At 40.4% G+C, this 25,376-nt stretch overlaps 2 protein-coding genes across 2 annotated transcripts in view; one reads left to right on the top strand and one right to left on the bottom strand.

Moving 5' to 3' along the window:
• LOC101857234 (adenine phosphoribosyltransferase) overlaps positions 1 to 13,907 on the bottom strand; it is a 22,134-nt gene extending 8,227 nt beyond the window's left edge. Inside the window, exons 1-2 of the mRNA XM_005093165.3 lie at positions 13,803 to 13,907; positions 9,360 to 9,594 (exon numbers count right to left, since the gene is read on the bottom strand). Of these exons, the coding sequence (XP_005093222.1) occupies positions 9,360 to 9,594; positions 13,803 to 13,882 (315 nt within the window). The 5' untranslated portion in view covers positions 13,883 to 13,907. The remainder of the gene's footprint in view (positions 1 to 9,359; positions 9,595 to 13,802) is intronic.
• A 502-nt stretch (positions 13,908 to 14,409) lies between these two features.
• LOC101863727 (coiled-coil domain-containing protein 102A) overlaps positions 14,410 to 25,376 on the top strand; it is a gene marked incomplete at its 3' end in the record, with an annotated part of 17,636 nt that continues 6,669 nt past the window's right edge. The window contains 5 exon segments of the mRNA XM_013079661.2: positions 14,410 to 14,691; positions 15,549 to 16,620; positions 18,975 to 19,066; positions 19,654 to 19,762; positions 20,262 to 20,297. Of these exon segments, the coding sequence (XP_012935115.1) occupies positions 15,631 to 16,620; positions 18,975 to 19,066; positions 19,654 to 19,762; positions 20,262 to 20,297 (1,227 nt within the window).

Genomic DNA, 25,376 nt, shown 5'->3' with positions numbered 1-25,376 from the left:
CCCCCTTTCCGCAGCGCGCGCGCCGCAAAAAGCCCAGCGGTAGCAACAGTCACTTGACTGTTGACTCAATTCAATGCAACTCAAACACTCAGGCATACATTTTATTAGCAGCTTTACCCGGATTGAGCACTTGGCATCTCCCGATATATACAAAACCCCTCTTTTCTTCGTTTTAGTAAGACATTGTCAGCACTTGCAACACAATTGTGTCTTAAGTAAGTGCCGAAGGTGAGAGGGGTTACAAGACAGTAACAAACACAAAAAAATGGAGATATAAGAAAGGTTGATGTTTGATGGTAAAAAAGAAGCAAATTACATAAGAGCACCCGCTAACCACCCACAAAGACCCTCTAAAAAAACAAACAGAAGTGAGTGATTATAATTATTTCATGTCCCCACCGACAAGCAAAAGGAAAGACAAAGATGGTCGATATTATAACAAACCTCCTTTGGGGGGGGGGGGGGGCACATTAAACATTTTCAGTGGGTAGGAAAATGGTAGGCTGAAAGGCAGCAGTAAGAAGGAGCCAAGCTGCAAAAAGAGCCAGGAGCTCAAAAGGAGCAAGGGAGGTGAGGGGGTGGGGGAAGAAAGAAGACACGGAAGCAGACCACAGAACATTGCCAGAGAGCAGAAAAAGAGGTGAAACCAGACAATTTTAGAGAAGAACATTTTTCGGTCGCTACTCGGATTCGAACCCAGGACCTTTGAATGAGAGACAAACACCTTAACCTCTAGCCCACGAAAAGCCCCCAGCAAACCTCCACAAGAGCTTTCGCTAGCAAACTCTCTTTGCCAAGATTTTGGTTTTCGTAAGTTTTACGGAACTTGCAATACAGATATACGAGGCCTGTCTCAGAAGTTTCCCTGTTCTGTACAATCAGCAATTTTTAATACATATACACGAAATTCACTGTATGTACTCATGGAAACGTGTTTCTATTCAACATAACAACCGTGGGTGGTTGGCGGGTGCTCTGGTGTGGTTTGCTCCTTCTTTCCTATCACACATCTATCGTTTTAACTCCCCCCCCCCCCCCCAGCCTCCTTCTTTTTTTGTGTTTGTTACGCTCTTGTAATTCCTCTAATCTTCTGGCGCTCATATGACCTTACGCAGTTGCGAGCGCCGTAAAACCTATACTAAAACTAATCTTTAAAAAAACAAACAATATATAACAACCATTGATTTTGATCTCAATGCCCTCTTTCATACAACAAGAAAAGGGCCAAACGCAGTGACCACAGAAGGCACTTCCGAATGGATATATGGCTAATGGCTATCAACGTTTGTGAGCCTAGGGCCCTCCCTCCACCCTTCCATCCCTCCCGGGCCCCATTCCTTCTGTTCCGTTTTTGACTTGTAAAATCAAGCAAAATATTCGGTTTGACATGCACTCATAGAGAGAGAGAGAGAGAGAGAGAGAGAGAGAGAGAGTGAGAAGAGAGAGAGAGAGAGAGAGAGAGAGGGAGGGAGAGAGGGAGGGAGGGAGGGAGGGAGGGAGGGAGGGAGGGAAGGATGGAAGGAGAGAGCGAGACAGAGAGAAAGAGAGAGAGAGGGGGGGGGGGAGAAAGAGTCAGTCCCTGTCTTTGATCAAGCATTTCCCGTCCTCTCTTCCTTCCATTTAGTTTTAGTAAGAGTTTTACGGCACTTGCAGAACAAAAAAGGTCATATAAGTGCCAAAGATTAGAGGTGTTACAAGAGAGTAACAAACAAAAAAAAGAATGAGGGGAGATAAGGAAGATACATGTAGTTGCTTGATTGGAAAGAAGGAGCAAACCACACCAGAGCACCCGCCAACCACCCACTTCCTTCCGTTTAAAGCCCCTTCTAGATACAAATAAGATCAGCTGATTCGACATTTCCGTAGGTCACGGAGCGTTTGCCCTTTAAAGAGAGAGAGAGAGAGAGGGGTCTCAGAGATCTGACCGTGGTTCCTCAACAGTGTTACACACGGCTACCATCGACAGCTTATCTGATGACCTAGAAAAAAAAATGCAGTAGTGTCAGATAAGAGTGAAAGAACAAACACGTTTTCTTTCTATTGTTTTCTTCTTTAAAGTTCTTCTCTTCTTAATTGTGTCTTTCTTCACAATAGACCGGCTCGAATAGATTAGTTTGGCCCCACTACTTCCAATATACGATTGCATCAAAGAACCTCAAAGTAGCTTTGATCTTCAATTTTGGAAAGCAGCAAGAGAAACATCGCTGATCTGCCGTGAAAAAGCTTAAAGGAAGATGTTTTTCTGTTGTCACGTATGAGAGAGAGAGAGAGAGAGAGAGAGAGAGAGAGAGAGAGAGAGAGAGAGAGAGAGAGAGAGAGAGAGAGGAAGGGCAGAGAGACAGAGAGCGAGAGGGATAGAGACAGAGAGAGAGAGAGAGAGAGAGAGAGAGAGAGAGAGAGAGAGAGAGAGAGAAATAGAGAGAAAAAGAGAGAGAGCGTGCTAAGAGTGTACATGAGTGTGTGCCTATGTGTGTACATAATGTTGAGAGATCGTTAAATCATTTCAAACAGCCCCCCCCCCAAGGGAATCAAACTCACGTCCCCCTGCACGTGACAGCAAACGCTCATTATATCCATTACATCGCAGACGCTGGTGCGAGAGGTGCGTGCGTGTGTGAGTCACCAAAATACATGTACGTGTATAGCGGATTTCTCCAGTTTGGAGACAACCATGCGACCACACCTTTTTTAGTTTTGGCAAGAGTTTAACGGCGCTTGTAACAATTAGGTCGTATAAGTGCCAAAGATTAGAGGTGTTACAAGAGAGTAACAAAGACAAAAAAGAAGGAGAGCAGATAAGGACAAAAGCTGTTCGATTGGAAAGAAGGAGCAAGCCTCACCAGAGCACCCACTAACCACTCACCGAGCTATCCACTCTTCTAGTTCAAGATGCGTGCGCCAAAAACAACACGGCAGCTTATTGCAGAACCGACAGCGTGAATACCAAATCAAAAATTGAAAAAAAAAACCAGGAATCCCGCTTATGACATTGTCGAATCATCATTGCAATATTCCAGGTACAAATGTATAGAATCTGACTTCTGATCCCATTAATTATCTCCCTCCCTCCCTCCCCCCCATCTCTCTCTCTCTCTCTCTCTCTCTCTCTCTCTCTCTCTCTCTCTCTCTCTCGGAGAAAAAAATACCCCACAATCAACACCAATAGTACAACCCCGACACAGCAGTAACACCTCGAAGCAAATGGGACAGGTGTAAATTTGTGATGCAGGCGACGGTGAATGAAAAAAAAAAAAAGATTATTAAAAAAAACCCAACAGCACTCGTTTGGGTAACCAACAAAAAAGAATTATATTGAAAAAAAAAATTATCACAAAATAACGCCTCATGGATACTGGCTCTTCGTAATGAGCGAGCACGCACATTGTCTCATGTACGGACGGCGTTGGTACATTTGACTGTAACGAATGCGTAAGGTGGATATAATTTCGCCGAAAACATTTAGATCTCTATCACACTTTAAACTCCGATGATTAAGAAAATTCGGTACTCAGCACTTTTTTCCCCCTCGAGTGGCCGTGAACAACACTTGAAGGTATTGACACAACGGTTCACAGGAGTTATTACCTCACTAGCTGGGCCCCCTTTCGATGAAAGAAATGATCGGTGCATTAACATCAACTGAAAGTCATTGACCTACTATATTATTGACACTCTACTGGAATGGAGCAATAAATCTTGAGAGAAAAGACTCATGTCATGAGTTTCCAAGTTGCCACATATATAATAGACGTATAAGATTGATTCTCTCTCCATTCCGCTTTTGTGATTGTACACTCCATGATTTCAAAGGTGTGGAACAGTGAGCACGGCTAGTGAACGGAAACCTTACTTTTTACAACGGCATCTCTTAGAAGACAGACTTTCCCAAGATTAGATCTAAACGAAACTAATGAAAAACTGAAAATTAAACTACAGTGACTTCAGGCTCCTCAATGAAACTGTGCACCCTTTAAATGATTTTGAACCACTGTTAATTTTGTCAAATTCGAAAGATAAGTGGTTCGGAAGTTTAAGGAGGCGAAAGTGACGAACTTTCACAAATATAATATGTATAATATGTGTGTGGTGCGTGCGTGAATGAATATGTGTATGCATGAGTATGTAACACCATGTACCTTTAAAATTGATTTGTAAATTCATATGTATCATGTTAAGAGCATAGAGCATTGCATAAGTGGATATGCGCTATATAAATGCAATCCATTATTATTATTATTATTATTATTATTATAGATAACTCACAGATCAGGGCTATATAAAACAGAAAAAGAACAGAACAAGGGATGAAGAGGGGGGAGGGGGGGGGGGCATTAAAACCGACAGAAAGTGAACTTTCAAGCGCCTTAGTGTACATGCCGTAACAATTTTACGTAAAGGAGAAAAATGTGACCAGGCATTATCTCTATCTTCCGAGCGAGGATTGAGGGTAAGAAAGTTTGTCCTATCTGCTTGGCAACAAAGAAATGGAACGGGGCACAAATCCCGCACAGAACTCCCATACGTTCTTACTGTGACCCCCGTCTGCCGATACACGCGACTCCTTGGTGATTTCAGGTGCACTAGCCTATAATGTTATGTGTCTATCTCTCCACCATCCCACTCCTATTTCTTACACCGCCCCCCCCCCTCTTTTCCCTTCAAGTCCGTGGAAAATACAGGACACGCTGAGAAATTTTCCTTTGATCCGAGCACTTACTGCTACTGAACTTAACAACCTGTCCCAGATCACACGTGTCTTCTTAGTCGTTGGGAACTTTTTTTTTTTTCCTTGCCCATTTATATGAGATTGACGCCATCTGATTAGTAGAAAAAAGAGCATATGATTGTGTCCAATAGTGTACTACATGCATACTTAGAATATCAATTACCTGTAATAGCGGATAGAGATTCCAGGATTATAGATGTAAGTCATTGATTTGAGAGGTGATGATTTTAGAATTAATAGTGGTGATGAGTGATGATGAGGGATTGCGTTTAAGTAATGTTAGCGTTAGTCCTATCTTCCTCTGCTCCAATGAGTCACGAGGGACGTGGGCACCCTCTATCCCGTTCCCTACTGGAACCATCTTTACGGTCACCATGAAGTTCCGAAAAGGTGGGCTCAGTCTCTGCTAAGGTGACATCGTTAGTGTTAGCCTATTAGTCGTTGTGACCAATAAGTAGAGCTCTGACGAACGTTTTCGAGACCACCACTCGCGTCCAAACGTTCAGCCGAAACTGTCTTGTTTGTTTTGTTTTAGTAAAGTGTTTTACAGCGCTCGCAACTGCATAAGGTCATGTGAGCGCGCGGGACACACCTAATATTTTCAGTTGGTAAGAAATTTTGAATTTTGCCGGGTGGCGACCGAAGCCTACTCTTATCGATTTTAGACCACCAAGGGATCTTTAACGTGCGCAACTTGCACACGGGCCCTCCGAGATTTTTCGCCCTTGTCCGAGAAGGCTAGATGTAGATCTTTCCTACCAGAAGATCAGGGGTGTGGCAGAAAGACAGCAGTAAGAAGGAGTCAAGGAATAACAGTAGAAAGGCTGCAGAAAGAGTCAGGAGCCCAGAGAAGGGGGAAAAGGAGGTGAGGGGGCGGGGACAGAAAGTGGAAATGAAAGCAGACAACAGAAAATTTAGAGAGCAGGAAAGAAGGTGAAAGGAGATAATTTTAGAGAAGAAAATTTTTCAGTCGCTACCCGGATTCGAACCCGGGACCATTTGAATGAGAGGCGAACACTTTAACCTCTAGGCCACGAGAGCCCCCTGAAACTGTCTAAGACGGCCACCACTTATTAAGGAGAAAAGATGGTTGTCTTGGACAAGTGTACGTCTTACACAGTTTCATTTTAATGTAAGAAAATTGCGCAAGGGAGGAGATGGGAAGTGGCCATCTGTTTACGTGACTGTCTTATTATACAAGTGGCCGTTAGAGCAAGTCCGACTGTACTTTTTGTGTTTTGTTCTGTTTATTTTATTCTAAGGGAATACGCAAAATGTATACCAGCCCCTCCTTTTTTTTAAGTAGACGAGTTGCAGCGAGCCAAAATTTGAAACATTCCAAGGCTTGCCAATGATCTAAACTGCTGACCCAGTCGCGGGACACCTTGCTCTGAACCGTTATCTGGGACAGCTGTTAACATGCCATTCATACGTGCGACAATCCAACGGTTCTGCATTATTTCATCTGCTTTAATTTGACTGTTAAGCCATTCATATACATGCGACAATCCAACAGTTTTACATTATTTCATATGGCTTAATTTGATGGTTCAGTCATTCATGTACATGCAACATTCCAATGGTCTTGTATTATTTCGTCCAGCTCAATTTGGCTCTTCAGTTTGGCGTGAGAAAAGAAAAGCTCATCGACGCGATAACGGCCATTCAGGGCTGAGAAAGAGCGAGACAGACCAGTACAGAGACAGAGATATGCGAGTCAGAATAAAGAAACACGACCCATCAACGGCACTCTCTGCTCCTACTAATTCGACTGGTTATAGCAAATTGGTAACGGTACAAAACGGTACTCCAGGAAAGCATTATTCTGAGTCTTGCTTGCTTGGGTAAAGAGAAGCACATTGACACAATAACGGTAATTTAGTGGTGGAAAAGGGTAAGACAGACAGAATGAAAAAAACCCAGCAAGAACGTAAAGAAGTAGGTTCTACCAGTGGCGCCCTCCAACCACCCACAACTCTGAGTCTGACAATAACGAAATAGTTTGCAGTACGGGATGAACACCATACAAAAGTTATACAAACGTTGAGATCTCCAGCTTCAACTTGTATCTCTCATCCAACTGAGCCATGAGGATGGAAAATCCCTAAAGTCCTTAAACTCTCAGCCGGAGATTTGAACATCTACAAAGCAGTTGGACATGATGTTGACTGAGTTTACGGAACTTATTAAAAGCATTATGGGTAAATCTAATTTACTGGGGTACATGTCGAAAGGAAGCTACCGAAAAAAAAGTAATACATGATGTAGAAATATAGTACAAATATAATGGTAATGACATACAAATTATCATAAATAATAATAACAATAGTAAGTAATTGGTATGGTATGGGTTTAAAGCCCTTATCAACACTATTAGGTTATAGTAGGCAATTATAATAGTAACAGTTCTAAAGAAACCTAAAGAGAACAGAAAACTAGGACACCTGAATTTACCACGCACCAGACCAGCAATACATTTCAAGACACAAGGTTCCTGACAAAACTTTTTTTCCTACACTACAGCCCGGTCTTCATTTATGTAATAACCTTATATGCCCTCAACACACCAACCAATTCATAGTTTAATAGACACAAAATGAAGAGCCTTAATTGTACATATCAGACCTTGCGACCGAGAAAACTTCAATGTAAAATAGAGCCCAACTCCCTAGGCAATCGATGAACAGACATTACAAACCTACACATTCCCTGCCATGCCAAACTTAAGTGCACAAAACAAAGTACCTGGACTAAAAAGAAATGAACTTTATTTCTTTTTAAATTTGTTCCCCTGCCTAAGGGTGGCACCGGCTAATTGGCAGAAACAGAAAGTGTGAATAAAACAGCAGAACACAGTTATCTAGCTTCAATACTGTATCATACTGTATGTCCCTTCAGGAGACTAACAAAGCAAAATTAAATGAATAAGGTAGTCAAAGAGGGTGAAATTGTGCGAACCTTTGATTGCAAGCCCACCAAACTACAGCTGTAACTTCCTAAAAGCCCTTTTTTCAAATATTCCAGGAGACTGACAAAGGATGGGGAATTATGAAATATTTACAACTGAAGTGGGAAAAGTGTTAACTGCATAAATTTAAACCACAAATATGTGCTGGCACAGGAAATTATTTTACAACTGAGGTGATAAAAGGTGATGTCTGAATAAATTTACACACAATGGGTCTAAATGCCAACCAGAAGTTGCAAGTTTTTAAAAAGATTTAGCTATTTCTTTTTTTTTTCTAATAAGGTATTTTTAACACTTCCATAAATACAATTTAGTTCATTTTAGAGGCAGGCTTTCAACCTTGTCTGTCAGGGCCAACCTGGGCTGAAATTATATGGTACAGGTTTAACGCCTCTATCAACACAGTCACTTAACTCTTTCCGGACGTGGTTTTTTTTTGGTCTAGACATTATCAACTTGTGGCTCGATTTGGCTATGCAGGTGGTGTACAAATTAACTTCATATAGAAGCATAACCATCACTCAAAACGTAACATATGGTATATCAAATTGAAGGAAATTGAATGAGGAATACATCCTAATATGAAACAAGGATTAATCTTGAACATAGGTATGCATTAGAAGGGTTAGAAATGGCGAAGGTGATGAGAAAAATAAATTTTGATGGAAAAAATCACATTCACCAAACTTGTGAAAGCAAATCAGCATGCTATCTTATCATATACAGGACAAGAGCATATTCTCCATAAATTTCTGAATGAGCAGCTTTTTATTAGAAAGCAATAATCCAATTTTTTTTTTTTCATGATATTTTTTTACGGAGTCCGGTTACATTGTTTTGGTCATGCAAGACCGCAAGAACTAATTCACTCGTTTTTCCCCAAAACCCACGCTTTGAAAAAGCGAAACTAGATGTTTTCGTTTTCTAAATCCTTTCCGAGTTTTTCAATAGCAATAAAAAGTAAATATAAATGACGGATCGTGTTAAAACGAAACAATACTGAGGCACCCAATCACAGCCGATCTATCAGCGATACGTCCGCAAGGGGTGTGGACTCGCGCCGATATATCGGCAATACATCTGGAAAGAGTTAAGAGCAGGGACTCTGAGTTCAACGCTTATTTCCGAAAGGATCGAGCCAAATAGGAAATTCGTGTAAAATGCCTTTCTCAAGGACATACAGTCTGACCGAGCTGACGCTCGATCTCCCGAACCCGCAATCCCATGATTAAGGGTCCGGTAGCCATACCACTAGGCCAACGATGCCACACCTGGGCTGAGAGGGCTACAACATCCCACAGAAAGACCAAGATACTCAATAAAAATTCACCCCACTCGAGAATCAAACTTCAGTCTCCTGTGTGTGAGAGCGAAATGCTTGACTAACTGCTACATCACAGACTTCGGTTTAGTAACTTCAATTAAAGGCACCTTCTCAAATTAAAAGGCAAAATATAGCAGCCAACTGTACTTATCTTCACAAGACAAGTTCTTCAGATCTAAGCAAAATAACTAATTATAACTTAAAATAAAAAACAAATTGCTAAAAACTGACAGAAGATTGCAAACAATCTAATTAAGAAATGATTTTGAAACCTGTACAACAGGCTTTCTTGCCTCATCACTTAAATAAAATATCCAAATAAAAGTAAAGTATTTACTTACCGAACCATATTCTAGGGTGTAGGAAACCCTCTCAACCGCTCCTGGTAATTTGCCCTTCTTCCTCACAGGCACGAAAGGGACGTTCAATTTCAGAGCAAGAATAGGCCCAAAGAGGAATCCACGTGAGTCCAAGCCTACAATGCACTCCACTCCAGGAACAGCCTTTGCAGCTTCATATATCAGGTCATTCAAATCATTGAACACAGAGGGATTCCTTAGTACAGGAAAAATATCTCTGAAACAAAAAAGAATTTAAAAATCAGTTAAAAAATGCTTTCAAAAGTAGGCTAATTGATTAGAGAGCACTGAAAGAGTAATAACGGTAGGAAATAAGTTTCACCATGCTAACACCATCTTTAAAACGGTATATCCCTTGAATCCTCGCAGAAAAGAATCTGTGACATTTTTGGAAACAGTATTTTAGTGTTATGTCATGTAAATGAAAAGTAAAAGTGAAAGACTTAGGACTGCTACCAAGCAGTATCCTACGCACAAAGTCAAGAAGGATCTTTAAAGTGGGCAGGCTACTTTATTAAACCATTTTCTTTATTTCTCAGAGGAATTAAATGTTCTCTAGGAGTGCCACTTTTGTATACACACCTTAGACTTTAATAATATAATAATAATATAATATATAACATTTATAGAGCGCATTTCCAAAAAAAGTAGCTCAATGCGCTTTACATTGGAATACCCATTTTTCAAAAACCTTTCTTACTACTTCCTTTCTTCTCACGCAATATACATTAATGCACACACACACACACACACATACACACACACACACACACACACACACACACACACACACACACACACACACACACACACAGAGACTATTTTCATCCAGACATAGGAAAAGAACAAATATAATGAAAGCTAACGTTAAAAGCTTATGAAGGATAGGCCTGTAGGAACAGAAAATGTTTAAGATGTCTTTTGAAGCTATCAAGTGTTCTTATTTGTCTTAGTTTCATGGGTAATCTGTTCCACATAAATGGACCAAGATATGAGAAAGATCTCTCTCCATATGATTTGTATGATTTTACAGGTGTCACAAGTAGGGTGTTATCGTTCGATGATCTTAGGTTTCTCCCTGGTTTATATATACTGATAAGTTCTTGCAGATAAAAAGGAGCAGTTTTATTTACACATTTGAAACACATGACGCAGATTTTAAATATTATTCGTTCTTTTACAGGGAGCCAATGCAGTTCTTTTAATAATGGAGTGACATGGTCTCGTTTTTTAGATCTTGTTATCAGTCTAGCGGCATTGTTTTGAATTACTTGTAAACGATTCAAATATTTGTTGTTCAGACCTGCTAGGAGTGAGTTACAATAGTCTAATCTAGATAGGATAAGAGATGTTACCAGTGTTTTTGTGGTCTCTTCGCTTAAGTACTTTCGAACTAGGCCTATCCTTCTCAGCTGAAAATAAAGGGATTTGGACAGAGATCCTACAAACGAGCCCATTGATAAGTGGTGGTCAATATATACACCGAGATTCCTGACAACTTCTTTACTAGATGTCATATGCCCATATAAATCAAAGTTGACACTTTGTACTGTGAAGAATCCAAATGTAAAATTCTCTGGAACTCTTCACATTGCAACGAAAACAGTGGCTGGCTAGATTGGATTTCTTTGCCCTTTTTATGGTAGGGGGTAGAATTAATTTTCTTTCATTTTTTTGCATGTTTAGTCAAATTTTTCTTTTCACTCCCAAAGTAGGCATGTTGCCATAGATCACAGACATTTTTTAAAATTTTGGTCAGTTTTTATGGTGCTCGCAACTGCATAAGGTCATATGAGCACGCAGGACACATTATTAAACATTTTCAGTCGGTTGGAAATTTTGAATTTCGCCAGGGTGGCGGCTGAAGCCTATTCTTATCAAATTTAGACCACCAAGGGATCTTTAACATGCAGGGTCCTTGTCCAAGCAGGCAAGGTGTGTAGATGTTTCCTACCATAAGATCAGGGGTGTGACTGAACAACAGCAGTAAGAAGGAGCCAAGAAGTAGCAGTACAAAGACTGCAGAAATAGTCAGGAGCACAGAGGAGGTGGCAAAGGAGGTGATGGGGTGGGGGCAGAAAGTGGAGGCGAAAGTATATGACAGAACATTGTTAGAGAGAATGAAAGGAGGTGAAACGAGACAATTTTAGAGAAGAACATTTTTCAGTTGCTACCCGGATTCGAACCCGGAACCTTTGAATGAGAGGTGACCTTAACCTCTAGGGAGGACATCCATAACGAGCGACCACTATGAGACAGTGAGTAGAACAGAGGGGTAGAGGTAGGGGTATATCTATGGGTAGGGGTAGAGTTTAGAGGTTTAGGTTTGGGGTAGGGTCAGGGTAAAGGTTTGAGGTAAGGTTAGGGTTAGGGTTAGGTCTCTTCTTTATTGTGTTTGTTGGGGTGGTCGCTCATTACGGAAGTCCTTCCAACCTCTAGGCCAAGAGAGCCCCCAGGTTACTGACAGGATAAAATATATAAATCTGAATTATTTTTTTTTTAAGGGGCAGGGTAAATCAAATCTTTGTTGATAAAAAAAAATAATGGGTGAGGGTGGGTAAGTTGGACCGATTCTAATAATATATAATAAAAAGGCCATAGTAGTAAGGGGACTGTATGCCCCCCCTAGCGTGTGGCGTTAGCGGACCATATTTCGAAGCCATTGGTAACTTCAGATTATAATAAGAGTTCGTTTCCGGCCCACCCTCAGTTCAAATAACTCTCACACTGAGAGGTCTACTTGAGCCATTCAAGTTATTACTCTAGATCTAGATCTAAGCCTACATTGAGTTTGAGCAATAATCTTGAAGAAAAAAATAGGTGTTAAATGGGTTGTTGGTCTTCACTTCGTCCTCCTCCTATGTGAACCGCTGTCTTTGTTTTCGTCTCAGCCCACGGTAAAACGGTTAAAGATTGAGGCTCACTTTCCAATCCACTTCTAGACCTAACACTGGGACTGGGAAATAGGCACTCTTGTACAATTGCGGTCTCGCTTAGAGATACATACTCGTTTTGACCCGAGATCTAGATCTACCAACGATTACTACTTCTGGTTCTAAACGATTACTTTTTGATGTGCGCGCGCCGATAGGCCTATGGAGAGATAGCCAATCAAACCTAATTGTAAACATCAAATTATGGTGAAATTCAACCCCCCATGTTTTTGTTGGGTGTGGTCAGGGGGGCAAAAAACCCGCTTTGCCTTGCCTTGTAAGTGAAATTTTACTGCTCATTTTGACATTTGTCAGCTTGATCTACAGATAAAACATTGATACCAAACACTTCAATCAGTATCGATATCCAGTGATGCAATTGTGATTTAGTGCTAGATCTAACGGGACCGCAATTGAACAGGAGTGTCGGGAAATACAGTCAAACTTGCCCTGACGGCCACCTCTATAAGACGGCCACCTGTACAAACGGCCACTTTCCATTTCCCCCCTTGCATTTTTTCTATAAATATAATTTAACTGTATAAAACGGGCACCTGTCCAACGCGGCCATGGCCACCATATTTTAACACACAACCCCAATCACACTAAGCAATAACACCTGTCTTAGACGGCCACCTCAGTGACTCCATTACGTTTTGTCATAAATTGTGCATTGGCCCCTGGCGTTGTGGGCGAGCCGTCATAATTCAATCACTTGTCGTTGTTGTTAGGTAGTCCCTCCAACCGATCATGTATGTTGCGTAGGCCCCTCCTACTGTTGACCAATAGGTACCAATTTTCAGCTGATGATGAGGTTAGCGTGTGAGCCCTCATTCCCATAAGCCCCGCCGAGAACTCATATACAAATCGTAAGTGAGATGGATAAGCTGTCACTGTTTACCCAGTCTGTAACAAGTTACAAAGGACGTCAACGTGGACTTGTGACAGAAGCGTCGCTCGTTCTCCGAGTCGTGGGGACTCATGAGTTTGTTTTAATAAGGCACTCGGTCTACCTCGTCTGATACATTTCGTTTTATTGTCACCCTTGCACTAAATCAGCAACAAAATAAAAATTACAAACGAAATACAAACCAACAACAACAACAACAAAAACAACAACAACAATGAGGCTACTGACTACTTTCGATTGGGACCTCAGATGGGAATGGTTTGTTTTCTTCCTCTTGATCACTCCTGCCTAAGACGGCCACCTGTCTTATACAGCCACTTTTCTCCTTGACAATGGGTGGCCGTCTTACACAGGTTTGACTTGTTGAATTATATTCTGGGCACTTGTGATTACAACTTGTGTCTGACCAGCACTGTTGCACACTCCACACTTCACGCTCGTCGACCTCGCAGCAGTTATCTCATCTGTTCCTAAGATAAATTTCTTTCTTCCGACACCTTGAAAAGTGCAAATTCATGCATACATACGAAGGTTGGTCTGTACAGACGTAATAAGTACATCAAAAGAAAATCCAATACTGACCTGAAAACAATACCTGGTTTTGGAAAACCCTCATGAGCTCCCACAGCATCCCGCACACGGCTCAGTTTGTCATCCGCCATGGTGACCTTAGTGACCTCGTTGAGTGCAAAGTGCAAAGGGCAGAGTTCGAGAAATCGACATGGTATACTAAATGTCGATAGATCTACGATAATCTGACAATGTTTTCCAGGTTTCGTTAATTTAAGTATCAGCTAGCATTCTAGATCTATAGGATATATTGAATACAGAAAATACCTATGAAATTGAAATTTTTATTCTAATTTGGAAAGAGATATAACGTCATGAAAAAGACAGAAAGAAATAAACGAATAAACTTAGAATATTGTCAGTGACCTCTAGATCTAGATTAGATATTAGATCTAGAAGTGCTACAAAACACAGAAAAAATTCGTTGATTGTTATGGCTCTTACAATTACTATTTTGCCTAGAGTAAGGCCTATTTGTCAAAGTTTTGCAAGTTATCTTAATTGAAAGGTCCAGCCAAAACTTTAAAATTCCATCTAGGATCTAAATCTATATGGTCGGTAATTGGAAAGTATTGATATTGTGCTTCCTGTATCAGCCAATGCTGCCAAGGGAGAGAATGATTGCTCTGCTTGCTTTTATAAAATGTAGGCCTATCTTCTTAGAAGATCTCTCTGCTAGATCTACAACATTTTGGTGTCTCTAGAGATCTAGATCTAGTTCTTCAATAGGCCTAGCGGGTTGGCTCTGGAATACGCAAGCTTTAACATCAGTTGATAATACTCAAAAGTATATGCTACGATTCGTACACCAAACGTAACATAGTCTGTTTTGGGATGTACACTGAGATACTATGCCGAAGTTGTTGTTATTGGTTGTCAACTGCTGTAACACGTAACACGGGTAAGTCGCCAAGTCAAGCTTTCTTCCCTTCCATTTCTTTCACCAATGATCCAATGCAATGATAATGATTTGACCAGATAGATCAAGCGAAATTAATCCAAGGCTCTGTAATGATAGGCCTGTGATCATTTCAACAATCTACAATTTAACAGTGAATAAATTTTGATTCTTGTCCAATGCTGCAGCGCACAGACTGCAGTGCCCCCCACACACACTTCACAATTCATTGACAATGTCACACATCCATCATTCTTCATGCTCATGACCGATAAAAGTCATCATAAGTGGTGGTACGAGAATTTAAAGGTCTGTTCAGAACACTGAATCTGGATACAGGATAGGCCAAGCCTGAGTTGTGTAGTAGGCCTTTTTTTAATTTTTTGCGTCATTGTCGACCTAGTCCTAACTTGTGTTGTCCTCTTCATGACCTGGAAGGAGGCAAGATTCTGCAGTGATGAATAGTAATAGCATTGGTCGTAGCATGAATACTGTCATATTTGTGAAAGCAGCTGTTTCTCATTTAGCTTTTAAATGAGACAAACAAGTGACATCCTTAGTAAGCCTTGAATGACATGAAGCTACAGCGAGCACCTAGCACACTTCTGCGATTGATGACGTATTTCCGCCATCTATTTTTGTCATCTTCCGGGGTTTCCCCCAAGACTCAAAGAGGTAGGCCTACATACATGATCTGTTTGAGGATGGCAAGGTTGCATTGCAATCAGTGTTGATAGATTTAAGATTTTTTGTTTTGTCTGGACATTGCCCATGTTCCATTTTTGTTTTATTTATAATTAAAAAGAAGATTGGAGGTCAAATGAAACATAAACATTTGTTACACTCTGTTTCCTTCCCAGCTGTGTGCAATTGACTTTCGTGGGAGTTCCAGAATCTGTTCCTGCTGCTATTGTAGCTGTTGATTCCCCAAAGCTGTTAGCAATGAGCAAGACCCCGCAGCATCCCTCCAGTGGGGGAAGTATCCGAGGTGATGTTTCCTTCATCAGAGCCACGTCAAATCCAAGTATATCTGCAGGCTCTTCGTCTACCAGCATAGCTACTTCGAATCAAAATATTGAGCAGTTAACAGCTCAGCACTTTGTTTCAACCTCTGTGACATCCCCTCACTCCACCCCAGAGAATCCTCATCAACACCAACATCATCTCCATCATCATCAGCATTCACAGCGCCAGCATCAGCAACAGCAACAGCTCCATATGCAGCAACAGCCATATCTCCCCGAGCACATGGATCCACAGCAGTACATGCTGAAGCAAGGTCAGGGTCATGGGGCTGGTGGTGCTAGCGGTGATTCAGTTCGTCTGTCCTCACACACAGGTGTGGAAGGCTGGAGTGACAGAGAGGAAGCCCTGGCAGCAGAACTAGATGAGGCAAAGATCAGGGTGGCCCAGATGGAAAAGACAATGCGATGGTGGTCAGACTGCACTTCTAACTGGAGGGAGAAGTGGAACAAGGCACGCAATGAACGCAATAAGGCTCGTGAAGAGAACCGTCTTCTTAGGACCAAACTGGAGTCCCTTGCTAAAGAACTATCTCGATTAAAAAGAGAAAAGAAGGAAAATGCTCTGGAGAAAGATCTGAATCCAGAAGAAAGTCTCACTTCCACAGTGTCAAATTCGTCTAAATCTCAAGAAAAACATTCTGAGTTGTCCGAAAAAGAAAGGTCGACCATTACGGGTATAAGTGAAAAAGAGAGTGAAAGTGTTGGGGATAGTGGTGATCTCTCTTCTCTCAAGAGCAGGAAAAAAGAGGGCTTACATAGCAACACTGAGAAAGATCTGGACGATGTTGAAATAGCTGGAGGTGAAGGCTCTCTGTCCAGTGGGAGCACAGCTATGACCACTGAAGTAGCAGATCGACTTTCACAGCTGCAGGAAAGACAGGCTCACTTGGAACAAGAACTGACTCAGGTAAACTATTTTTTCCTCTTTCCTTAAAGTGTATAGATGCTGTAGTCATTTCAAAGGATGTTACTGTGTCCTCAAATTGAATTGCAGTGGAGAGAAAAGTATCAGGAAAGTTGAAGAAAATTTCAGAACCTGGACAAATTTACAGTTGAAACTTGCATAGTATAGGTACAGCATATCGTCTTGACAAATTGTTAAAATAACTTTCTTGAAGACTGCTTCTAAGCGTTTCATGTGTGCTCTTCAATGGTACTGCTCCACACGCAGAGATCATCTTCGTAGCAGGCTACACCTTCCAGGTCACCAAAGAACTTCTGGTAGACTTCAGGTGCTGATGAGATTCCAAATGGCATTCTCAGAAACCTCCATCTTCCAAAAGGTGTTGAGAAGGTGCTCAGTTTTGATGATTCTTTGCTCAGCGGAACTTGGTAGAATCCACTTGAGGCATCTCAGTTTGGAGTAGTACTTGGCCCCTGACATCTTTGTCGATTTTATGTCTTCAACAATTGGGACTTGGTAATACTCTCTTTTCAAAGCTGTGTTCAGTCTCTGTGAGTCTAGGCTCAATATCTGACTTTTCCTTTGGGCTTGTTGTCTATAATAGGGTTACCCAGTCAGCAGGCTCCTCTTCTTTGGTGATGACACCTAGTTTTTTCATTCTTCTTAGTAATCTTAGTTCTGCCTCAACTTTTTCTCTTTGTGAGTATGGGATCTTTCTTGCTGCTGCTACTATAGGCTCAACTTCTCTTCTTTCTAGTCTTTTCACAAGCTTCAGTTGTTCACTTGCCTGTAGACCGATTATTGTTTTTGCTCCATCCTTTGAGGTGACGATGAACTTGATCCATGTATTTTTTTTTGTGAGTGCACTTGAGTTTTGTTTGGCCCACAGCCACCTTTCCAAAACTTTCACCTGTGCAATTGACCACTTCCTAACTGCCTCCATATATGTCATATGTGTCACGACACGGTGGAATCAGGCGCTCGTCAATTTTTGGGCATGTGGAGTTATTACTGTATCATCTGATAGCAGATTTGTTTGCCTTGCTTTCAATGAAATCCATCTATCATGAATAGAACTCAAGATATTTTCCATTGAAGGAAGTGGGGTTGCCTGGTTTCAGAGGTGAAACTAGTGAGGAATTGGCCTCCAAAGTTTGGTAGCTAAAAAGTCCTTGAAAAAGAAAAATGACATATTTTGTGCCTTTAATCAATGTTTTTCAGTAAAATCCACATGGAAATGCGTTTTTATACAGACATTTAAGAGGTTGATTGAGCCTAAAAATAAAAATTCAATATAAATGTTCAAACAGGAGGAAAAATCCCTGTTTTGTCCGATTTCTGTATTTTAACGAGCGCTTGATTTCATCACGCTGTCTCACATATTGTAATGACACTGTCCAAGACGTTCACCTGTCCAAGGCAACTACTTTTCTCATTGATAATGGGCTACTGTCTTGGACATTCTTGACTGTTGTATCTGTGTCAAACTGTCTACGGAGCTCTCATGGCCAAGAGGTTTAGATGTTCGCCCTCATTCGAAGGTCCGGGATTCGAATGCGGGTAGCTACGCAAAAATTTTCTTCCCTAAAATTGTCTCCTTTCACCTTCTTTCCTTCTCTCTTGCAATATTCTGTCGTCTTCTTTCGTCTACTCTTTCTTCCCCCACCCCTCACCTCCTTTGCCCCCTCCACTGGGCTCCTGACTCTTTTTGCAGCCTTTCTACTGCTACTCTTTGACTCCTTCTTACTGCTGTCTTTCAGCCACACCCCTGATCTTCTGGTAGGAAGATCTATATCTAGCCTTTTTGGACAAAGGCGAAAAATCTCGGAGGTCCTGTGTGCAAGTTGCGCACGTTAAAGATCCCTTGATGGTCCAAAATCGAGAAGAGTAGGCTTCGGTCGCCACCCGGACAAAATTCAAAATTTCCTACCAGTTGAAAATGTTTGGTGTGTCCCGCGCGCTCATATGACCTTGTGCAGTTGCAAGCACCATAAACCACTTACCAAAAATAAAACCCCACAAAAAAATTGTCTACCAAATTAGGTCAAACACTCAAGTCTTACAAAGGGGGGGGGGGGGATGAGGGGAGGAGTAATAATTTCTTTTTTCTTATTATTCCAAAACCCTCAGAATTTTGTGTAGAGTTTTTATTTAGTCTACTTATATTATTATATAAGTGTCACCAATTGTAACTAAAGTTGTGAATAAAATGAAACAATAAAAGTTTTTGGCCTACTTTGGTGGGTAGGTCTACATAGTTAGAGTTGGACTCCAATGATATAATATACATGTATATATTTATGTAAATGTCCTTTTAGATGTTTTTTTGGTTTTATATAATTATTTCATATTTCCAGGCTCTGAGAAAAGCATCTCAGGCAGCTGAAAACTCTCTTGTGATGCAGAGAAAACTTGATGAGGCAAATAATACTGTGCAAGCTGAGAGATTGTGAGTTGAACGTTTATTGCTTGTGAATATTGTTTGTATGATATTGTGGACATTGCTGGAGTTTTTTCATAGATTTCACGTCTCTTTTTGTGTTCATTAATATGATCTCTGTTTTTATCTCACCCTGCAAGATATAATATAGGCCTACGTTCAAGGCATGGCAGGGCTCAATTGAAAAATAAATTGTTGTAATGAGGTTCCTCAAATACATGATGCCATGGAATGAAGTAGTTGGTATAAGTTTTAGATACACAATTAAACTTATCAAAGAGGCCTCTTTGACCTTGACTTCATGAATTTTTTCCCCCTGTAATTTTATTGAATTTTTTAAGAAACTTATTACTAACCTACTTTCACCTTCAGACTGAATTGTTTAAGGCTTTGGCAAATTAATGTTTTAATTGTAGGGTTTTATTTTTAAAATATATTTTTAAAGATCTTCCGTGTGACATAACTGCAATGAGTGGGAAAAAAGTTGTGGGATTTGTTAGTGCTAGAATTTTTCTTTCTGCTTTTGTTTCATTCAGAAAAATTGTAATGACTTTCAGTCTGCATGGAGCAGTGATTCTGTGTTCATTTCGTTGTAGGGAGAAGTGCAATCACCTCAAGACAATAGAAATTTTGCAGCAACAAGTCACCGATCTTCAAGAGTCAGCAAGAGAAAATGAAGATCTCAGGCACAGCTTGAAGATGGAGGTAATTTTTGTTGCTGATATTACAAAGTCTCGTATTTTTTTTAGTTGAATGCTGTCTTCCTTTAATCCAAGCCCTTCTATATTTTCTTATATAAAGGCTGTACTGCATGTTTTCTGCAAGAGTATTATTTCAAAATCTTGTATCTTTTACTTTTTGTTTGTCATCTTTACTAAAAATTATTTCATACATGACAGACTCATATTTTTAAAGTATGTTACTGTTATAATGTTTTAAACATATTTTCAAAATCATTTTTTTTAAAGCTTGTACTGGGTAGTTGATAATGTTAGTTAATGAAATCCTTTGAAAAAGTAATCTTCAGAGAATGGGGGGAGCTAACTTAGCTATATGGGTCTAGTGCTGTGCCAAGACACTGTATACACATGAACACTTATGTGCATACACATTCTTGCATGCCTACCATTTCAGATTTACAAAAATGTATGGTCTTGTGGGATTTTTTTATAGCTTTATCCTCTTTTCTCACTTGCGGCCATAGCAAAGCACTGATTCTGAACGGTCGCTTGAGGACGTGGTAAGAGTTATGGCGCAAATCCCCCTGGGCCGCCAATTCTAAGTTTTATCACCTTTTATGGCAACACAGAATCCTTAAATAAATTTAGATTGTACTCTTTGGTCTTGGCTTGAAAACTTTCCATTTTCCGATGAATCATGAATTACAATAGAACATTTACAGCACATTCTGGTTATTCAGTAGTGTAAGCTTCAGTACAAAGTAGGCCTACTTTTTTTTTCTTTTCCCTAGTGATGGGACGACCTCCTTTAAGTGCCAGTGTCACAACGGACATTTTTTTCTTGTCCAAAGCGAAGATGTTGTCCTCTTGTTTTATTGTGTTTTTTACTTTTGTTAAAGGCATAATTTTATTTATAATCAAAGAGGTGAATTTTTGCCGCACTTTATTTGTGCCAATAATGAACTGTTTTGTTCTTATATTTCAAAATACTGTGTATTATTTTAAAGTTTTCTCCATTAAGTTTTTGCGGACTAAAAATGATTCCATACCTGTGCATAAAATCCAACGGAAACTAGTTTTGATATAATGTAAAGTCAGCACACATCTATGCTTCATGTTCACCTCTTAATGAAGTCTGCAATGAGTCTGCCTTAGCATCGTGATATATGTCACACATCTAAAGCACCTCTGCTGAGGATGCACGGCGACAATGAAGCTTCATCAGAAGAGTTAAGATACTTGAAAAAGGGAGGGGAGTCAGAGCTCATCATGTCAAGATCTTTGAGTGCAGTCTTCTTTGAATTCTGAATCTGCCAACAGAGCATGCTCACGCTATACATTCGTTTGCTGTGCTGAAGCTCCTCATGTTATTCTTTACTTTTTGACGGCTCAGTGTAAGAATCCATCATATGTCACTTTGCAAAATGCTGTATGGCGGAGTCCTACTCTAAGCCGTGGATTTTCTTTAACACTTTGCGGTCACACGGTCAGCAGTACAAAATACCCCCATCTGGTCCCCCAGCCAGGAGAGTGACTGCAATGGACTTTTCGGGCCTGGCGCAGATCTGTGCCAGGTGACCAGAACGGATAATTTTCACTGTCAGATTATTGCGCCAAATGACTGCACAAAGTGTTAAATTCTGTGTTCACATATTTGTTTCCGTGAAAGCACCCTTCATTTTTCTCACTGCAGTTTCTTTTTTCATATTGGTTCCAAGTATTTCTTTACCAGTCAGCAGATTGACACCATCGGCCACTATTTAAGTCTTGTCCTTGTAGTGGTTACCAGAAGTTTGGAACATCTCTTTTAAATCTTCATTTTAATTTTAGGTCACGTACACATATATTATGTCATCCTGCTTTTTCTCAACTTTTGAGCAGCATTTGAAATCAGGGCATGTTTTTTTACATCAGCAATGCATGTTTGTTTCTCAATGTTGAATCTTGTTAGGAGTTTCCTTTTTGCCTGAGAACCTGACTTAAGCCACTGCGGGATGGAATGTTGTAGGCTTTTTGTTTAGTCGGTACATTCTGCTTTTTTCTATGAAATCAATGTATTAGTATTATGAAAGTATTGAATGGATTTTTTTTTCAAGTTAAGTATGTTGAAAAAATAGAAAAATGTGTTTGAATGACTGTGGCATTACGTGTTTTTGGTACGTACGCCTTCTTCAAATCCATGTTAACAAAAGGATGTGCCCGTCTGAAGTAGATTGTAGGCCTACTCATCTGTCACTAAATTTCAAAATTAAATATAGTAAGGACATGTGTAGGCCTATATGGTAAAGTTGACGAATGTGAGTGTGCTCTCTACCCCCAATTATTTTTTCTTCTGATTTACCACTGTCCTAGTGAAATGTAGCCTTTGCCGTGCCGATTCCCTGTAAACTGCAAGTGGGTTATGTGTTCAATATTCGCATTTCCTTTTTCGTGCCTCACAAGTGTAGTTACATGCACATTATTTACCCTTTTGTCAGAACACTGACATTTCGCTTTCTTTGCTTGTCAAATTACTTTCTACCTTCTTTAAGGGTTTCAGATGGATGGTTGGCGGAGTACTCTGGTGTGATTTGCTCCTTCTTTCTCGTCAAACATCTGTTGTCCTTATCTCGCCCCCTTCTTTTCTTTGTATGTTACTCTCTAGTATCACCTCTAATCTTTGGCACTTTTAGTATAGATGACTTCTATTTCTGTTGAAAGTGCTGTAAAACTTTTTGTGAAACTAAACTAAGAGTTTTGTTTTTTAAATTTTTCCTGTCCAGCACCTGATTAATTTCCTTTCTGCACTGAGTGACGAAGTGATGTTCTTTATTGTTGTAGCCCAGTGTTTCTCTTGGGACGGAAGAGTAAATGTGCTTTGCTTGTCCACGTTTAATCTGCCTGCTTTGTTTAAGTACATAATATACTGTGGATTCTGCTTAAACTTAAACCGAAATCTGCAGGACTGCTGCACTTTCCTCGAGTTAACTGGGTTTTCAGTTTCGAGTTAGAGAGGTTGCTCAAATAGAATTTTTAAAAAAAATCGGGGGTTATATTTTCTTTCGGTTTATCGTTTATTTTTGGGGGAGATTAACCTTTTTCAGTTTAAGTGGACTCCACTGTGCTGTACTATGGTGTGCGCATGTCTTGCATTGTGTCAGAATTACATTGTGACTGCATGCCGTCCGTCCTTGTTTCTTTAACTGTTTACTCTAGTGTTTGGGTTTGGTGATTGCTCCCAGCTATAACATGCAGTGTGCCCATTATGTGTCTCAGCTGTGTGTCTGTTGTCATGACGTGCATCCCTCGGAATGTGGTCGCTGTTGTGACGACTCGGTGTTAGCTGAGACTACTCGTGGGTGGTTTGCAGGTGTTCTGGTGTGGTTCGCTTTCCTCCTCCTATCAAACATCTATCGTTGTTATGCACCCTCCTTCTTTTCTTTCTTGTATCTACTCTAATCGTCGGCACGTTTATGACCTAATTGTGCTGCAAGTGCTGTGTAAAACTCTTATGAAAACTAAAACTTAGCTGAAACTTCCCGGCGCATTCACTGCATTCTGTGTGGATGGTTAGAGGGCGCTCTAGTGTAGTTTGCTCATTCTTTCCTATCGAACACCCTATATCGTCTTTATCTCTGCTCCTTCTTTTTTGTGTAATATGTTACTCTCTTGTCACACCTCTATTCTTCGGCTCTTATATGACCTTATTGTGTTGCCAGTGCCATAAAACTCTTACTAAAACTAAGAGGGAACGTGGGTGGTTGGCGGGTGCTCTGGTGTGGTTTGCTTCTTCTTCCCTATTAAACTTCTATCGTCCCTATCTCCCCTACTTCTTTTTTTTATGTTTGTTACTCACTCTCTTGTAACACCTCTAATCTTCTGGCGCTCATATGACCTTTTGCAGTTGCGAGCGCCGTAAAACTTCTACTAAAACTAAACTAAGAGGGGACAGCAATAGATTATATTTCTTTATGTATATGATAAGCCTATCACGAATGTTTTTTTTACTGAGAATGATGACTGGAGCGAGCAGAACATGGTGAAAATTGCTACCTTCTCTTTCTCTTCTTTACCGTACCGGTACTCTGTGTACGCTTTGCGTCGGGTGTTCTAACTGACAAGTTTTAGGGAGTTAGTCTTATAATATATGATCCTTTCTCGTTTTTCTTTTATAATTACATGTTCTTTGTGTGTTCTTTTCAGTAATTTTTTACTTTCACTCCCGCACACAGATGCACTGTTTCAGGGATCAAACTGCTGTACTGTTTGCTGCAGATCACACATAAAGCCACTAAAACTGTCGCAAATCAATTATTTTCAAGACAATTTCAAATCTAACTGTAAAATATCAAATTATGGGTAAAAACCCTGTAACCCCCCTGATTTTCTTTTACCCCAGTGGGGCAGGCCCCCTGGAACCCCCTGATTGGTCCAAAGCATGTCTATCTCGGTTAAAAACAATCAAATATTTCAAAAACTATTAATTTGCGACGGAAATGAAGTTGATATTCGTGTTCAGCGCATCAATATTTAGTAGAAAATAGACAACTGGTAGCTGAGTGTGAGACGGGAGGGAAAGTAAAAAAATACCTTCTTTTCAAGTAATCAATAGGTGCATGTCGACACAAACGTTTATAATAAATAGTATTGAGTACAGTGTGCTTAATATATGGGAGAAGCGCGTCTCTGACATATGACGTGTTTGAATTATTCATGTTTAGTTATATATGTATATTATATTATATATAATTGATACTTTTTTGGTGCCTGCTCATCAAACATACATGATAGACACTACAGGGGATGGCTGTAGCAAGCACTTGATTTGGTAGTACGCTCCTTTTACGTACACGGTTTGAGGCTTTTTTTGGGTAAAATCTCGATCTTCGACACGACTTGTATGACCTAATCCCGTTGCAAGTGCCGAAATACTCTTACTAAAACACCATAAAACGCAATGTACTTACGTTGTATAGGAGCACCCATCACTGGAGAAAGTCTTTTGATGTTGTACTTGTTTGCGAAAAGGCTGAAGTAGTCAGCGTGGGTGGTTGGCGGGTCCTCTGGTGTGGTTTGCTCCTTCTTTCCTATCAAACATCTATCTTCTTTATCTCCCCTTCTTCTTTTTTATGTTTGTTACTCTCTTGTAACACCTCTAATCTTCTGGCGCTCATATGACCTTATGCAGTTTCGAGCGCCGTAAAACCTCTACTAAAACAAATAAACAGAAAAGGCTGAAGTAGTCAGCTCTTTATACGCACTAGAAGTCTGGTATGGGTGCTACCGCTGCAAATGAAGTGCAAAGTATACACAAAATTGAATGGAATCAGACGAGAGCAAGTGGGTGGTTGGCGGGTGCGCTGGTGTGGATTGCTCGTTCTTATCAAACATCTGTCGTCCTTATCATATCCCCCCTCCTTTTTTGTGTATTTTACTCTCTTGTAACGAGTAATCTATTCTTCGACACTTATATGACCTCATTGCGTTGCAAGTGCCGTAAAACTCTTACTAAAACTTTTTTTAAAATACGAGAGCAAACGTGACTTACACATGTTGTACCTAGAAACACACCTTACACTCATATAGGGCCTACCACGTATTCACTCGAGCGCATATAATTATTGTACTTGCAAACACACACACACACACACACACACACA

The sequence above is a fragment of the Aplysia californica genome, unplaced genomic scaffold (genome assembly GCF_000002075.1).
Source record: "Aplysia californica isolate F4 #8 unplaced genomic scaffold, AplCal3.0 scaffold00059, whole genome shotgun sequence".
Classification (NCBI taxonomy): domain Eukaryota; kingdom Metazoa; phylum Mollusca; class Gastropoda; order Aplysiida; family Aplysiidae; genus Aplysia; species Aplysia californica.
This window is presented reverse-complemented; position numbering and strand designations above follow the sequence as displayed.